Source organism: Opisthocomus hoazin, chromosome 1 (assembly GCF_030867145.1).
Source record: "Opisthocomus hoazin isolate bOpiHoa1 chromosome 1, bOpiHoa1.hap1, whole genome shotgun sequence".
Classification (NCBI taxonomy): Eukaryota; Metazoa; Chordata; class Aves; order Opisthocomiformes; family Opisthocomidae; genus Opisthocomus; species Opisthocomus hoazin.
Genome location: NC_134414.1, coordinates 76,701,786 through 76,719,694, shown reverse-complemented (window position 1 = coordinate 76,719,694; position 17,909 = coordinate 76,701,786). Strand labels below are relative to the sequence as shown.

General features: G+C 42.7%; 1 protein-coding gene across 1 annotated transcript in view; it reads right to left on the bottom strand.

The window, feature by feature from the left end:
• Positions 1–1,606: 1,606 nt before the first annotated feature.
• Positions 1,607–17,909, bottom strand: part of LONRF2 (LON peptidase N-terminal domain and ring finger 2) — a 35,399-nt gene continuing 19,096 nt past the window's right edge. Inside the window, exons 3-12 of the mRNA XM_075426742.1 lie at positions 17,332–17,454; positions 16,161–16,322; positions 15,477–15,702; positions 13,414–13,510; positions 12,962–13,076; positions 12,160–12,281; positions 11,147–11,305; positions 7,969–8,131; positions 5,844–5,993; positions 1,607–5,479 (exon numbers count right to left, since the gene is read on the bottom strand). Coding sequence (XP_075282857.1) covers positions 5,321–5,479; positions 5,844–5,993; positions 7,969–8,131; positions 11,147–11,305; positions 12,160–12,281; positions 12,962–13,076; positions 13,414–13,510; positions 15,477–15,702; positions 16,161–16,322; positions 17,332–17,454 — 1,476 coding nt within the window. The 3' untranslated portion in view covers positions 1,607–5,320. The remainder of the gene's footprint in view (positions 5,480–5,843; positions 5,994–7,968; positions 8,132–11,146; positions 11,306–12,159; positions 12,282–12,961; positions 13,077–13,413; positions 13,511–15,476; positions 15,703–16,160; positions 16,323–17,331; positions 17,455–17,909) is intronic.

The window sequence follows — 17,909 nt, the reverse complement described above, 5'->3', positions numbered from 1 at the left end:
TAAAACATAAGCGACATTTAAAAGTGAAGACGTTTCTTCCATGGATGCACAAAGTCCCAAATTTAGCAGACAAGGCTGAACACCACATATGGCAGAACACAGCTATAAAAGTTGTCAGCAAGTGATACTCATCTCGATTTAGAAACAACTTGTTCCTACCATGTAACGTAAATGTGATTAAAAACATGCCTGTCTTAGCTGCAAGTGTAGTATACACACTCGTTACAGGAACTGAGAAAAGTGCTGGCATGGATTCAGTTTTCTTTTTTCACCCCACAGATACACAGTCTCAGATTTTTTGGTCCATATTACTCATTTTTCTCATTCTATGGCTCAATAGCCAACAGCTTCCAGCAAGTGCTCGGCCTTCCAAATGTAAGTGCTGCTGGGCAGGATTAAGCAGCGCTATTTCGAGTTCCCGGTTTGATGAAGCAGTACATAATGCAAAGCGGACGACAGACCACTAAGGTTACCAAGCTCTAGGAATGGCATCACTCGAAGGCTCAGGCAAAGGGGCACAATCCGACATGCTGCCCTTCCAGGGCTCGACATCAGCTAGCGAAGGATATGCAGGGCGAGGAAAAACATCCTATTAGTACTTGCTAACTTCATGTAGCCCTTTCGCTTCTATTGCTAAGAAGGAAAGGTGGGTCAGTCATGTTTCCCCACCTCCTGTTTGTTTGCTCAGACACTCAGTGAGTACAGGCACAAAGGCAGCATGAATAAGGCCAAAGTCAAGCCCATTCCAAAGGAAAAAAAAACAGCAAAAGGCTAATATTTACAGAAATACCTTCAGAGTGGTTTTGCTCAGCTGGCAGCGAGACATTGCTGAGAGATGGGATACGCTTTCTGCAACCAGGCTTGGCTTTGCCCTCCGCAACCGCATTTTGCTGCTGCTGCAGCAGCCTGGCTGGTCTCCCACCACCCCCCGCGCCCAGCACCTCAGTGCACAACACCACTTCCACCTTGCAGCACCCTGGTCATATTTGATTTTACCAGGCTTAGTCAACAAAGCATTTTGTGTCCTTAATCATAACCACAATTTTCGTAATTTATTCTGTGGGGCCAGCCAGGTCACCTTTCGGGCTAGAAAAACACTCCATCCAAGCAGCCACAAAATGAAAAGCCAGCTGCGTGACCCCTCTCCCACCTTTGCCATATTCCATTCCAGCAGGAGTTAAGGGTTCATCTCCCCCTCTCCCACCTCTGCTGAGGGCTCCTTACCTCCCTCCCGTTTCGCTCCAAAGCCACCCCTCACATTGACACCCCTTGCCCCAGGGCCCCGGCAAGCCCCACCGCGCCGCACGCCCTCCAGCCTCCCCCACTTCTCTCTTGCACTGGGGCTAAAACCTTTGCCATGCCACTTAGGAGCCCCAAAGTCCAACTGCTGCTTCTGGGATGCCATTCGCTTCTCCAAACCCTGCGAGGCCAAAGCTCATCCCTTGGGCTCCTGTCGGGGAAACCAAACTATCACCCCTCCTTCTGACAGCAGCACATCAGCGGCTTCCTTCCGTTCAGACTGTATTTATCGCAGCGCCAGCTCTCAGCTCCCACAGCGTGATAAAGCTTCCCCGTAAACTCACGCTCTTATAAATTCAATCTGTTTTATTCCAAATATCACATAAATTAAATACATTTCCCATGAATATTGCAAATATACATGAAATGAACATTGCAATTTTTAAAAAAAGTTTTGGCTTTGCTTATGCAACAAGAAGTGCCAAATGTGGTTAGAACATGAACTTCTCCTGTATTTACTAGATACAAAAAGGTGCAGATTAATAATTTATATTTTATACATATGTACACACTCCATAACTAGCTTTAAAACAGTAAAAAATGGTTTCAAGTTTATCTACATTAAACATACTCATTTAAATCTGGTCAGAAGCCCCAGATAAGAGTTGATACAATCATTTCACAACTGCAAAATTAAGGCGCTACCAAAATACCAGTTCCACTAGTGTAAAATGTAATAGGAATAGAGAGTGTACAGCTTTCTATTTATCAATTTAAAAGTGGACTGGAGAAGGAGGAAAAAGGAGCAGTAAGAAACATGACAAGATCTACAGGTTAGAAGTACAAAGAGATCTCGATGACTATCAAATGAACATATTAAAATACAGTAGATAAAAGGCCTCAGTGGCAAACAATTAGTATGCTTCTGAAAGACAAAAAAAGGTTAAAATATATATATCATTTTGTAGCTTGAAGCTTTACAGGTGAACAACAGGTGTAGAGGTAGAGGGATTTTTTTTTCTTTTTTTTGGCCTCTTTATGATGTATAAAGAAGGGCCACATTCACCACAGTGAAAAGACTCATCATATATCCCAGCATCCTTGCTTGGACAGCAAGCAAGAAAAGTGTAATGAGCTAGAAAGGCAACGAATTCTGTCTATCTCTTCCAGGAGCTCAGCTCCAACGCTTCCACACGTACCTTGGCGACAAGTTACACCGAAGTGCAGACCGGCCGTAACGTGGACATTTCCTCTAGAGAGAAATGAGATAGCTAGCTTTTCCCATGAGGTACTACCGGATGCTGTAGAGATTATATGGCAGAGAGAATTTGGTAACAATGAAATTGGCACTTCCCCTTAGAGAGCAAGTACCACAGGGCAGTGGTGATCTTTCTTTATTAAAGCTTTGCTATTTGATCAGCATTCAATGTTTTGGAAGAAATGTCAGCTTCGGGCTGCTAATATGATTATTTGCATCCACACACAGACAATTCCTAGGTTGTCATCATTTATCCAAAACATCAGTCACTGAAATATTCACAAACTGCTTTAAACCTTGACTAAAAAAAAAAATCCCTCTACAGTTCAGCTTTCTCTTAGGTAACTATCATTCCATTAATTATATGGGCCTTCATGAACACAGTAATGTCACTTTCCATGTAAAATGTGTCTTCACACATCACAGAACAGCAGTAAACAATCTCTCTTGTTCCGTAAGGTTTCCTCTCAAAAGTACCTCAAAAGCAGGTATCTTGAAAAATCACTTTTGCAAAGAATATTCACATTAGTTACTGAGGCAAAGCCAAGAAGACACTAACTAGCACCTTGATATTTTTTTTTTTCTCTTAAAAGCATTCCTATATGTAAAATTACGCACACGTAAGATCAGGGACCAGCAATATACAAATACCATCGGCGTCCCCTTGCAGCTAAACTAGCAACACTCAAAACTAGGCCAGACACACAAAGGAGCGAGATGAGGGAGCCTGGAAGAAACACATAGCATGGAAAGGGCTGGGAAGAACAGGAAGCTGAACAGAAAGGATTGCGAGATCACATACAGTCCATCTTCTGGTCTGAGAATTAGATTGCGAAACCACCCTTCAGTAGCTCAGCTGACAGTGGGCTGAAGACCTACTGACTTCTGACATTTCCTCCCCTGTGTGCAGAACAATTCCTTTCTACTTCACTGACCTCCTCCTCATCATTTTCAAACCCCGGAGGAAATGCATCCAACTTCATTTTCGAGTATTTTGGTGATGGTAGCAGAACTTGCAGAAGGCTACTGTAGAGGTTACGACATCATTGGTTGTTAAGTTACGCACTTCACAATTCAGAGAATACACTTACCAACTATTTAAATAGAAAAGGCGTGTTCAAGGTAGAGGCAGTTACAGTACATTCAGGGTATGTTACAGAAACCATTTGTGGTAGCCATTTGCTGAAAGGAAAAAAACTCTGTATTTTTGTTTCCCAGACCACACAGGTTATACCTACAATACCCAAAGAGAGCAGGTAATATATCTTAATGACTGCTTTTTAATGCAGTCTTCTTCCAGAATTCATGTGCAAAGTGAAAAAAAAAAAAGTTTAAATATATCTTCATTGACAAATAAGGACAAAGAACTAAAAAAAGAAACCAGGCACTTTGACCATTTAGGTAAACAGCCATTTCTTCTCACCGGACTTCTGCACATGAACAAGTCTTTACATTGGTCTTGCTATGCTTGCAGCACATGGAGATTCAAGTCAACTTTTTTTTTTTCCCCTGTTGGTAGTATCAGTTCTACTTATAGGAAACTACGCCAATTGAATTGGTAACACTGTTCGTTATTTCATTGGCAGTTGAGCAAATGCTGATCGTTTGCCTGACAAGCGATCAATTTAATAGCTATCAAAGTTAGATATTAACAAAACAATACATACAAAAAATAATCAAAGAGACAAATGAAGGTTAACACCTGACTTAAGCTTGCATTGAGACTTGCCTTTATAGGCTCGGTTTGTGCCTCCCTTCAGGGCGTTATTGCGGTCTGACTTCCATCACATACGGCAACTGGTACTAAACTACAATACTTTCGGTTTGAAACACGTTCAGGAGAGATCACCCCATCATAACGGGAGGCTGGCGCGACACTGCAGGCAGGAGGGAGGTGGAAACCTCCCCGCGTTTCTTCCTCGCCGGTCCCACTCGCAGAGCAGGCGTCCAGAGCGAACGGCAGCATGCCTCCCTCGCACTTGGCGTGAAATCGTTATTTCACAGCAGCGTTCATCATACGTTAGGGAGCCGGCTTGATTCAAATTTAGTGATAAGACCATCTAGGATTACTTCTTCTTTTCAAATAAACCAAAGTAGACCTTTCCAAATATTTTGTACATACTCCATCCGCTACAACACATAAATCACAAGAGGGATTACCTAAGGCTACTAAATAGTGCACTTATTCAGTAGCTATTATTCTTTCAGAATAAACACCCTCAGATGCCTTAACCACAAACAGCTTGATTTTTTTTTTCCTCGCAGACTGCTGTTTGCTGAAGAGAGAGAGACGTGGGTGTATGACAGACTGCCTACCGATCCACTGCCAGAGCACACTGTCGCTTACAGTCTTCACGCGTACTTCTGCCGGGCAGCGTAACTCCTCTTCTGTTCACTGCCTTCAAGCAAGTCTAGGAAACACCTCTTCAATCCATTGTCCAGTTTCCTTTTCCCATCAAGTGGAAATCCAAACCACATGCAGGCCAATGGTGCTACTCTAGTACTGAAGTCTCTTGCAGGCTAGAAATATCAACTCTATCGTAGTACTTTGAAGCAATTATCCACACCTATCAGCTACGCTCTAACTGTCGCACAGCTTTGTAGAGGCTCAGATTTCATCAGGACAACAGGAGAGAGTGCAAGGTTTGGTGAATACCCAGGATAACAAACTGATGCAATCGATGAATGCTGGACAGTCAGAAAGGGCTGTTCCTTTTTGAAGGAATCTTTGAGAAAACAAAAAACAACCCCTCCCCCTTCGCCCTCCCCCAGAACAACCTGTCATGAGATGTTTTCGGTGCCCACTCACAACTGAAGTCCATGTTATCTGGGTCTTTTGCGAGTCACAAATATCAATACGCGTCTGATGGCGATAAGACGATCTTTAAGGGAGGTCATAGCCAGTATAGCCAGCTGAGCTCTGTTCTCCAGAGGCAACACTGCCAAGAGCCACCAGTACCAGGCAGGACCACTGGGGTTGCTCTGCAAAAGGACGGAAAGACATGCCATCATGTATTCACCAGCACTGCCCCATGAAGAACACCACCTTCCTTCCCACCTTCTATTTGCTAAGAAAGTCACCACAAAACAGTTCAAGCAGCAACTAAAAAACTTCAGGTGCTCTCCTTGTTTATATACGCCATTAAGACTGATCTCTTCAGATACCAACTTACATTGGTATATTGTTTTCCATTGAATAATTTTTTTCTATGCTTCATGCTAATAGTCCGAAATTGGCTAAGAAAGAGTTTAGAACACACAAAACCACAGCAAAACCTGTCAGGAAATAGTCTTGTGTAAAAATTCTGTATAGAATAAGACTGCATAAGTAGAAAGGTTTTATTACCTGTGGCTCTGGTTCTTTTCCCGGCATGGACCCAAAATGATTGAGAATTTGCATTTTCATATTGTCTTTAAGAGAAGTAAACCAGGCAACAGCTTGATCATAAACTGAATCATGAAGGCGGACAAGTTCTTCATATTCTGGTCCTTCAACCTTATTGTTAAAAGAAGCGAGATGGAACAGAACAGGTTTGATACCGTGGAGTCCACACGCTTCCCCAGCAGCAAGCGAAGCAAAATAATGCAGTGACTACAGCTGTTCAAATGTCCTGATCTAAGCAAACTGTACGCAAGTCTCAGATTTCAAACCTGTGATGCTGGAGTCTTTTTACCCTCCCCCTAAGTGTTCTGAAGTGACATTTCTTGGGGCAGTAACTGCCTCGTTAATATCCATTCCTAAATGCTGGCACAACAGAAAAACCTGCTCTCTGATCATGGGACATCATATTAATCATCTGAAACCCATGACCTCGAGTCCCTGTCACGGCAGGACCTCTGAACATTGGTATACAGTCTGGCAAAACAAAAGAAACACTACTGCCACCGAGCACAGAGACAGCGGCTCTATGGCACTTAGAGACCAGCAGTATTTTACAGAAGTGTTAAGGCCATGGCAGGACAGCCGAGGAGGAGGAGGGCAGACACCTGAGCAGGCAAGAAGCAGGGCAAGTGGATGCTTTCCCAATACCAGAATGGCATTTAAAAAAAAAAACCCCACCTCGCTGAGGCAAAGAGTGTTTTAGTTGCACAGGCCTAACTATTAGCTACGAGGGAAAAGAAAAAAGCGTAAGCAAAACCCACCACAACCCGGTGATTTGATTTGTTTGGTTTTTTGGTTTGAGGCTGTTTTTCCTCCTGTAATCTGTAGGCATCAATGGTGTGATTCACCTGTGCTACCCAGATGTAGATCTGCGCTAGCTGCTCTGGATGCCCTTCACAGTCAAGGAGGAACAGCTCTAGAGGGCAATTAATCTCGTCTTAAGGTAGGTATCTAAGACAGAGCAGATAAAATACACAGCTTTGGACTGAGATTTCTCACAGTCAGATATAACATGAAGGTAGGGTGGTGAACACAGACGTCAGCCTCTCAAGTGAGACGAGGTAAATCTCACTCTTAATTACGAAGAGGTGTGTCTCTGGCACCATCTACAAACAATGCCTGGATACTTGTGTTCCACCACCCTGCGCTGGTGACTTAAACACGGCAGGGCCCTCACTCTGAGAGGACTACCTACTCCGACCTTTCGCAGGGGGAGGCACCTCCACACAATCTGCCTTTCCTACCCAGGCCAACAACTGCATCATCCTGCACAGGTGAGAAAAGCCCCACTAAGACTTTATAGACTTGCACTCCAACTATGGGACCGCACTGAAGAGCTGTATGACCAGAGTGGAATTCATCAACCGGCATGAGATTATAACTAAGCTCAATGTTAAGAGGGATTACAGTTTTGCAGACCTGGTCTGAAGATGATCCAGCAAGTCATCATTAAGCAAAGCCAAAAATCCACCCTTTGGCCAACACCCACCACAAGCACCTCACTTGAAGCAGGTTTTATAAGAGGCCTTGTTTTAAAAACCTACTCCCCTCCCTGTAATTCTCCGCTCTCAGCCAGCTCTGATGGATGCTCATACAGGTGTGGTTAACTACATGTCACTGAGATGTCATTTTAAGAGCGGACTCCCACATTGGTTTGAGAACCTGTTCTGTAAACGAGAGCTTGGAGGTCATACGAATTCTCCAACTGTCTGTTTAGGGCAAGAAGAGAATAGTCAGCTCTCTAACAACAGGGGCATGTGCTCTTAGCAGGGTTTCAAATCTGTACCAGTTTTAAAACGTTACTCTGACCTCACCTACATGTCATGACACACCTCAGCACCCGAGTCTGAGAAGCTACTTTGAGATCCATGACAGGAGCGCAACACTTCAAGCAGAGATAATAAGGGCAGAAAGGAAGAAAGGGAAGGAAGAGACAAAGATTGTTCCATGGTTTTCAAAATAGACCTTTAGTATTTATAATGGTATTGGTTTAAAAATAATGCACAGCTAGCTTGAAATGCAACAAGGAAAGGCTATTTAAGTGAATCCAGCAATACATGGGTATGAATAACTTTGCACCATAGATCACCTTTTTATCTTCAAGATACTCGATGTTTGCTGTGTTATATCCATCTCGCTGGCCATGGCTTAAGACCCTAAAACGACGGACACCAACTGTATCAACAACTGAGCGCCCATCAGGAAAAAACTTTACGTCCCTGATCTCTAATATACAGCCATGATCTGCAAATCTGAAATGACAGAAGGGCATAAAAGGGGAAGTCATCAACAAGTGTTTATACACATCAGGACAAATACTGGGCCTAATTCACCACTTCTTATTTGAAAGAGGATCCTGCTTTGGTGACAACACATTTCTGCTTGTTCACATCAGCCACACAACCCCCACCCTTTCTGCCTTCCCTCAGAGGTCCAGGGCAGCAGCATTTTCGGAGTGTATCTGCAGGGTGGGAGGGTTGGGAAGGGGCAGGAAACTCAACAGAGCAGGTTTCATGCTGGGAGTTGGCAGCTGCTGATGGCAAATTCATCTGGTTTGCAAAGACAACAAGATGGCTAAAGATATCATAAGGAAGTCCAGAAACCGAGGAACAAATGCAGGGCTGGAAGGACTATCCCCCTATTCTGAGGTGTAAACACAGGATTACAGGCTTTAGAAGGAAAAGGCTTCTATAGGGCAAGATTTGTTTCTTGCACTTGTTACCTTAAAGTTAAAAAAAACCCCCAACAACAAAAAACCCCACTCAACAGGGGGGAACACCCAAACCCAAAATATCCTCTTCACAAAAGCACATTTGTACCTGCTATATTTAAAGTAGGCACCGGTTTTAACCAAGCCCTGGAAACAAGCATGCAACAAATTTTTACTTTCAATGATCAGGCTTAGCTACTCTACGTTTGTGCTGTAATGAGTTCACTAGAGAGGCTGATTTGTACCATCACTCTTCACCACGATACCTGATCTGCCACCACTTGCAGCTCTGCACCTCAGTCTACTGCTAAGCAGGAGAATGCACTGTATCTACTCTCATCTCCAGTTACCAAATCCCCACATAAACATTTCACCAGGGAAACCTTTGTTTTACCAGGGCTTGGCCATTTCTTACATCAGAGTGATGAAGAAACAGCGACACTACGGGGAAAAGACTCTTGTTTCTACTCTACCAGAAATCATGGGCTTGGGAGGAGAAAAAAAAACCCTCATCGCTGTGAACAACTGTTCTCTCCTGGCCATTGTACAGAACAAACTGAGGAGGAGGAAGGAGAGTACAGCTGCACACAGCTAAGCCCTGGTGCTCTACCAGTGGGATTACAAAAAGTGGAGTTTATTCTAGCAATATTATACTAAGCACTGTTTACACAGCTACACAACAATTGTTTAAACTAATGATTTCAGTGACATTCATACCGAATTTAGAAATTAAGCTACAAGTGATGATTTTTTTTTTCTTTTTTGTCTTTCTTTGAGAAGTTACTTTTGGATAGAAAGTAACTTTAATCAAAGAGAGACAAGAAAGCACCTTGAAATGGGTATAAAATGTAGACACATTCAAAGTTTATATTCTTCTGCCTATTTTAACTTAAAATGGAGAAATAAACCAGAGGAAGGTAATGAATTGAACATGTCACTGTGTTTTCCACGGGAGGTATGTATCCATGGCAAAACAAGTTTCCCCACTTTTTGTATTCCCAGTTGATTCTGCAATTTTGAATAAACAAAGGAACTTCTTGACTTGTGCAAGAAGCTACAACAGCCTGCCAGGTGCCTGCCTGACAGATGAAGGCTTCTTGTGCTTCAGTGTTTGATTTAAGTTACCATGCCTAAAACGTTTAATTATTTCAGTAACTCAAAACAGACAGGACATAAAAATCTAACCATACTGCTCGTATTTTTAAATACCCTTTATGACACTACCTAATAAACCAGTTCTTGTGTTTTGGGGATTGTAAGCCCTTGGCCCTCTGTATTAGGCCTGACTCCGAATAAGTTTGGCTCTTCCACAGCCTTCACAGACCTATGGGGAGTTATCACTGATGTCCTAGGCTCATTTTGTCCTCACTCTTACAAGTATTTGCTTCCAGAAAATTGGTAACAGGCCTGGAAGGGACTGTGGAGCACCAGCTGCTGCTGGAGCCTGAAATCCACTGAATGCAGCACTGACAGCATGCCAAATGGCATGAAGCACAGCCAGAGCCGACTGGAAGCTGTAGCACCTCCTGTATGCTTACTGCCATCTTACTGTCTAGTCTGGGAGAAAATAAAACAAAACAAAACACCCAAACAACCTGAACTGGACAAGGAAAGGCTGCCAAGTCCTGGTATGAGTGCCCTCCTCAGCTGCAGTGATGATCACCTACAATAATGCTGCTCCTGAGGATACCTGTCTAATGTGTTCTTAAAAATTCCCACGCTGGTTATCCATTCTACAGTCTGCATCACTCCAACACAACTTTTGAAGTCAGCAACTATCTATTACATCTTGTAAGGCAGACCTTTCTTAAGATCACCTTATTTTTTTCCCCACGAGCACCTTCTTAACCCCTTCACTCAAAAAACTGCCATCTATAAAGGACTTAAAAAACTGACGGTTTTCGTCTAATGATTAGTATTCAGTCTCCGCACAGGGAGCTGGAAACACACCAGCGTCAGGATTCACAAAAATGAATTAAAGGTAAGATCATATAAAAAAGACAATGTAACCCACTCACTGCGGATAATTTAGACATTGCAACACAGCAGTAAAGACAAGCATCAAAATTCAACGCTTAGCAGCAGAGCAGGCTTCTCACTCAGCCAAAGGTATACTTTGTCTCATTCAAATGATACCATCTATGCAGGAAAACTATGTGAAGTTTGGATATTTTTTTTTCGATATTATTTTTATTTTTTAAAACTGAGCAGACAGAAGAGCAACCTCACCCAGTCAGCCAGCTTTCACTAGAACAAACAGGCTAGAAAGCTTTCCAACCACACAAACAATTAAGTGCTTTTTTTGGAACCTGCAGTAGCAGGATGAGTTGTATTCTTGTTATCCATCCAACAGAGAAGCAATAAAAAATTCATCTTTGTGTCAAAAGGAATGTTTAATATATGAAACTAAAAAGCCATCCACTTCTGTATTGCTTCATACAGGACTGGAAGGAACCACAGGGGTTTGGGGAGACAAGTATACTGGGCTGAATGTAGTACTCCATTAGCGTCACAACAGCGTCTACAACAACAGGACATACTCAGCTCATCTCCTTACCCTTTTAATTCATCAGCTAAGCACATGCCAAACTGCTTGGTACCAGTTTCCATGCATCTTCTTATCATTAGACGGTAACGAGGTTCAAAGACATGGAGTGGACAAGGGATGGTAGGGAAGGCCATGGTACATACGAAGATGGGAACGTCTTTATTCAGACTGCAAGGTAATTGTTAAAAAAAAAGTTCAGCTTTTTTCTGGGTACTGCTACATTCAGCATAAACCCTTAACACGACACTGAGTCCAGTGGTTTCTTTAGACTCATTCTTTGTAAATGTGTATCTGGCCGAAGCCTGTCATTTTTACAAGACAAACATATTTCAGGGCGCTCTCTGTTAGTATATTAAATAAAAAGTCCCTCTAATCTACTTTCATAGACAAAAAGTCAGGAAATAATTTTCCCAAATGTGTGTATATCAATACTTAAACACAAGTAGTAAGATATTGGTGTGAACACAAGTAGTAAGATATTGGTGATAACTTTTTATAGTAATATAGTACCTAAGAACTAACCAGGTTCAAAGCAAGGTGGTAGAGAATTCCCAAGCTCAGTAAAGCCCTTTAATTTTCAAGAATCCCACTAATCCTCATATTATTTTTTCAGGCTTAACTGCATGTTTTATTTTTCTTTTTAGCTGAGTTGTAGCGTAAGATCCACTAGCCACTGACAATGGTGAACCCCTGGAACTTCTCCTGACCTGAAGTATAACCCATTTATAACTGGAATTCTACTCCCAAAAAACTTCTATTATAACTTTTAAAGCTATTATACTGTTGCAGAGGAAAAAGCAATTATCATTATTTTAAGAATATTTTTGTGTCTCTCTACCATCCAAGCATATTTTTTTCTTGTTTATCTGCAACAAACATCTCAAAAATACAAAACATCTGGCAGGTTCATTGGCAAATTCATTCTATTTGTGCATTTGCATAAGCAAATGAAGCTTCTTCAAGTAATTTAGAATAAAAAATACATTTTTATAACAGCTGTCAGTAGTAAAATGAGAGCCTACTTTGACAATTCCTTCATTTCTTCCTCATAAACTTTCTTCCTTTCAGATAATTCCTCTGGCAAGTAACGGACTATCAGTTCTTCTGTAAGGACGGTCTTCTTGTAAGTTCTGCTTGCTAGAAACTGCAAGAAGAGTCAACTTCTAAGTCTGGTAACGAGAAGTCAGGTTAACATCTCTTCCTCCCAAGCCATCCCCTTTCCTAAGGCCAAAGAGCACGTTAGTTCGGGATTGTACTGATTCCTCCTCCTTTACAGCCTTCAGGTATCAAAATTTCCACTTCAGGATATGAGGTTCACTCCGGTGCCCATTTAACTATAACCCCGTGCCCTTTATTTGCAGAAGTTGTACTGCCTCCAAGAACAGGCAGTCCCTCCTCACACTTGCGGAAGTTGCATACGTTATTTGCACCTAGAGCTGTCGGGTTACTGCTCCCCAAGAAGTACTCCACGTACGAGACACATTATGTCTGTCTGTCGGAGCAGAAGCTTTGGCCAAGGAGTGACCACTCCTCATTCACCACAGAGATACAGACTGGAGAGGCGGTAGGAACAGGGCTATGGTTGGGGCTCCCCAGGCACGACCCTGACGTGACACTGGAATCCTCAATTTCTTTCAGAACCCGCAAACCACGTGCATCTTCTAAAATCTGTTCTAGAGCAAATGAGGTCTGTGCACAGCTTGATGCTGCGGGTACTACTGTGTTGTTCTGGTCTGCGAGCAGAGCACAGAAAATCCCCGTATACATGTTTTCAGAAAAAACAGGTTTGTATTTTTTTGTTAATTAGGGCAAAGACATACTCACTTCTGACAGCTTTTCTTTGCAGAGTGGGCAATGCGGATTATGGTCAAGGCAACGCTCAAGGCATTTGAGGCAAAAGGTGTGTCCACAGGGAGTGGTAACAGGTTCGTAGAACAACCTGAACATGAAAACATGGAACAAAAAAAGCTAAGCTGCCAACATAAACAATACAGATCCCCAAGCTGTGGAAAGCAGTGACTAGATCCAGCCACCTCTTCCCTTCCTGCTTTTGCATAAATCACAGGTGAGAGTTTTATCTAAGGATATGGAAAAGGTTTTCACTTTTAGGAGTGGTAAAGAATGGAGAAAATCATGTGTAATGGAGAAAATCACATCTGTAAAGATTCACCAGCTGCAAGGTTCAGGAAAAAGGTAGTGATTTAGACGTTCTTTGGCAGGTTTCCCAGAAGCTAGAAGGGCTTTCTGATCTTAATCCCAAATCAATGCAGTCGTACCTCATGCAGAGGGAACACTCAAAGTCCGATGCATCCACCAGAGTTGTTGGTACCTCTCCTGAAGTGATGACGGTGTTTTCAGGCAAAACATCTGCATCTAAGTACAGTTCAGATGATTACAGTAAATATTTAAGTATTACTGAGGTTTCAGATGCTGCTTAATTTGTTTTTCCATACAGAAACTAATTTCTCTCTTTTCTTTTCTTGAAATTTCATTCCAAACAAACATATTTTCCTTTCAAGTTTTAGACTTTATCTTTTGGAGAGCAGAGGATGATGTCTATGGCTAGAAAAAGCACTTCAGAGCTGAATACCCATGTTTTGCTTTTCCAAAAATGGTCGGTTTTGTTTTTTTTTTTACAGTCTAGTTTTTAAAACACTCTGCTATTGCTTTCCCACCACCATCACCACTCCCACATCAGCCAGACCAGATGTTTTAAAGTACATTAAGTCCAGAATTTAATTTGTTTACACACAGTAAAACTATTTCAGTGTTTATTATAGATTTCTCAGCAGGAGTAATTTTTCTTACAAGCATTAAAAAGCTTATGCTCTTCTAGTCTAGGCTGCTGTGGAGATGCCCTGTTTCAGACAGCTTAAAGTTTAACGACTACTGGAGTTGCATTAGCTAATACTGATTTCACTAGCTCAGCACTCTGCAAACATGGAGACGAAACACTTCACTTAAACTTCTGCCCACCCTGGTTTTTTGGGGCTGGTACCTATCCCTGTAGTTAACACAGTTAAAGGGCATGGGCTTCAAACTTCACAGCAGCAGCGTTTAAGCTCAAGAGCTATCAGCTCAAGCTTCTTACGACATTTATACAAGCAGATTCTGCTGCTTCTTTTACAATGCGCCCCTTTGCTGCTCAGCGAGAGTTGCAACAGAGCGACGAACGCTGCCTCCACGTCCGTTTTATTAAGCAAATTCTTGACTGTTAAAAACAAATGCTCAGCTTTTTATGTTCAGTTAAAACACTAGGATGTTTTGTTAAAGGATAACTTATGCTCAGCATCTGGTTTATCTCGAGCGCAGACGGGACAGGGGAGAGGGCACTGGTGTTGTGTGGCCCACAAAGAAAAACACTGTTATCTTTAACCTACATCTCGCATGTTAGCATTCAGTAACAGCAAGAACCTAGCTGTGTTAATTCTGCAAATAGTAACACGGCATCGGGATCTAGCTCAGGCCAGAAACTAATGGTTACAGGTAAAACGCGATCTCTGGCCTTCGCTGAGAAGATACAGGCGGGTCACATTTCACAATCTGTTTACCGAGCCCGCGGCTCGCAGACAAGTACGGGGCTTTGCCCTCCGCAGCAACGGGATCAGAAACCGGCCCCACGCTGATCGTTCGCAGAGATGTCAGACAGACTTTCAGCATTTCAAGGCAAAAGTCAGATTTGTCAAGGAGGTGTTGGGGTTTTTTTTTTAAATGTACGCTAATGTAACAGCATTTTAAAAGCCCCTTCCAACCAATTATTTCACTACTCAGTGCAATATCTTGCCTTCAGCATTTTTATCCCAGGGTACTAAAAACACTTTGGAGGTCTTTGTTAGAAGCTTGAGAAGCATACCAATTGTAAGCACAGCTATCAAGTGACAGAAAACTCGGGGGGGGGCACTTATTACCCTTCAAAAGGCTTCTTTGTTTGCTTGGAAAATTTCATGTAAAATTGCACGTGACTGTTTCTGATGCCAGTTAAAGATTAGCTTCTGAGCTTACTGTGTCTCTCCTTCCTATAGAAAGACAATGAAGTGCAGCTATACCTCTGAAATCCAGAAAATGGAAATGGCACCAGCAACACAAAGACTAAATTCTTAGTTTGCAAATGGCGCATTTGAGCAAGAAAAACACAGTGTTCATCGAATGAATCGAAACTGCTCTGGAATAAGGTAAATAGGCTGCTACAGCAGAAACAGACACACCAGACAACAAAATGTTATTCCAATCCCTGTTGGGAATGTTTCACTAACACCTATAAAAAGGGAGGACGAAAAAGGTAGTTCATCATTTTTGAGTATGTCCAAAAGAAACCCCCTTTCTAAGCCACAACACAAACCTTTTTTAGGAATCTTATTGGGGACATCCAAGCTTTGTAAATCCCTCATATCACTGGACAGCTTTCTTTTTAAGCCAACCCCAGGTAAACTGGAGAGAATAGCTCCCAAAGACTTCTTGTTATCTTCAAAATAGAGATCCAGAACATGATGGGAAACAGGAGAATCAGTGCTTCTAAATACATCAGATTCTTGGGACGGGGTTTTTGTTAACCTGAACACAGTATCCTAAAAAAATTAAGAACAGTTATATACAGTATGAGACAATTTTGCTTTGTTTTTTTCCCATTAGTTGTATACATCAGCAATAGATCATTGAGTTAGCAAGGGAGAAAGGTCCATCTCAAAGAAGGCCACTCTCCAGTTGCATGAAATGGGGCCGCTTCTCTCCCCACAGCTCCTGACTCTTGAAATTATATTCCTGTCATACTAAAATCCTGAGTGGAAAAAACCACCCACAAATATAATCGATCCCCACATGAAGGCATCACACTGTTTTCTGAAGAAAGAATTTCATTCTCTTATTTTTCTGAGGAAGTACATCCCAACAAGAGATCCAACAGCAACGGAGAAAACAGGCTTACCATAATAGTAAGTGCCTACATGAGTGCAGACAAAGACAATGTCACACAGATCAGACAGATCCTTGCGTTACTTCTGCTAGTGTTGAATGCATTTTACTTTACCTTTGAGGACCCAGCAACAGAGCTATCTTCTGCAGCTGACTGTGTGTTTATGCTGCTCAGAAATGCAGGTTTCAATCTTGTATGGGATGTTCGACTAGAGAAAGGTGCTGTTAGACTATCATGCACATTTTCAAAGGCTGGGAAAAACATCTCACACATTATCTAGTCAATTAGAAAGAGAAAAAAAGAAATAATAATTATTACAAGATAGTTATTTATGTTTGTATGAACACAGATACACAAACTTCACAGCTTCTGGATGTCAAGAAGCTTGAGGACATCCTGCATTCCCCAGTGCCCACAGCAAACCAGCACAGCAGTCTCACCACAACCACAGACACATCCCAAGGTGCTCTTCTGGTGTCCACCTCCCACCCTGAACGCCTCAGCTGCCCAGGAGTGCCTGGGGCGGCACTCTGTTGCATCCTTCTCCTGCCCTTACCCGTCTCCACTCCAACCCTCAGACCCCTGCCTCCAGATGCCTTCAGACCGTGCTCTCCTATCCAAATCGCTTGACAGAGATGTGTTCAGCTCTCCTTGTGCTCTCCATCCATCTCCTCGACCCTCAAGCAGATTTCACCCCTAGCTAAAAGTTGCGTAGAACCTGTTCTCCCTCTCACCAGTCCCCACCAAGCGCCTTACTGAATCCCCACTTCTTTTTTGAAAAAGCTGCCAGTACGGACCATCATGGAGAACCTGACAACGGTTGGTTAGCAGTAAGCATGTCCCTTTCGGGAATTTATATAAACTGCTACAGAGACTGCAGGATTTTTCCAGGACAGGGCAGCATGCAGCTCCCCTTCTCAACCCTCTGCCACTTCCCACTTCAAAGTGGTTCTCCAAGGGGCACTAAAATTAGGGGCCTTGAGCCTACGAAACCCAGGTGTAGTCAAATCCAGCCGACAAACTGCAAGCCTATCTACAAACAGCAGCAGCCAGACCTACAGATTTGCAGTGCAATCCACAAATATACAATCCCTCTGGCTGAGGTATCAACAAAACCCAAGAGGCACCTCGCACAGCATAACACTAATAAGGTTTAATGGAGAATCTACTGAATCAAATTATCCTTTCATTGTTTACTATCACCTGAAATAACACAAATTTTACTTGGCTGCAGGAGCAAGAGCAGCGTGATGGCCAAGAAGCAGCCAGTAAATGCATTTTATACCTTTTGGGCTTCTTTCTTCATTGAGCTCCATTCAGGATTTAAGGCAACACAATAGAGAAACTCCTTCAATGCTTCCTCAGTCCTTTCCAATCCAGAAAGAGCTTTTGCTTTCACATAATGGCCCTGTTCACACAAAGGAAATGTACAAATCTAGAGATCATTTCTGAAGTGGCAGCAAGACACCAGCAAACTTGGAAGTTCACACCGTTCTGCAGGTGAAGATGCTTTTTGGATAACAACCTCTTTAACACACACAATCGAAGGAAAGTCAGTCCTTCTTGCCGAAAGACGACCTCCCAGCAACCCACTGCTGCATCACCCCCTGCCAAGAACACTGCTCTTTTCCTCAGCAGGGACCTGATATGGAATGGGGAGGGGTATTTGTCTCCCCAGGGACGAAGACTACTACATATCCCACCGGGCTCGATACCCTAGAGAATGGTTTCATACACCAGGGCAAACTCAACTGTAATGAATCTGCATGGGAAGGGCAGTGGCATGGGGTAGGCTGGAGGTGACAGCTGAGCAAGCAAAAGGTTTTAGGTTCAGGACACTCTCACTTCTGCTAAGTGTTTTAC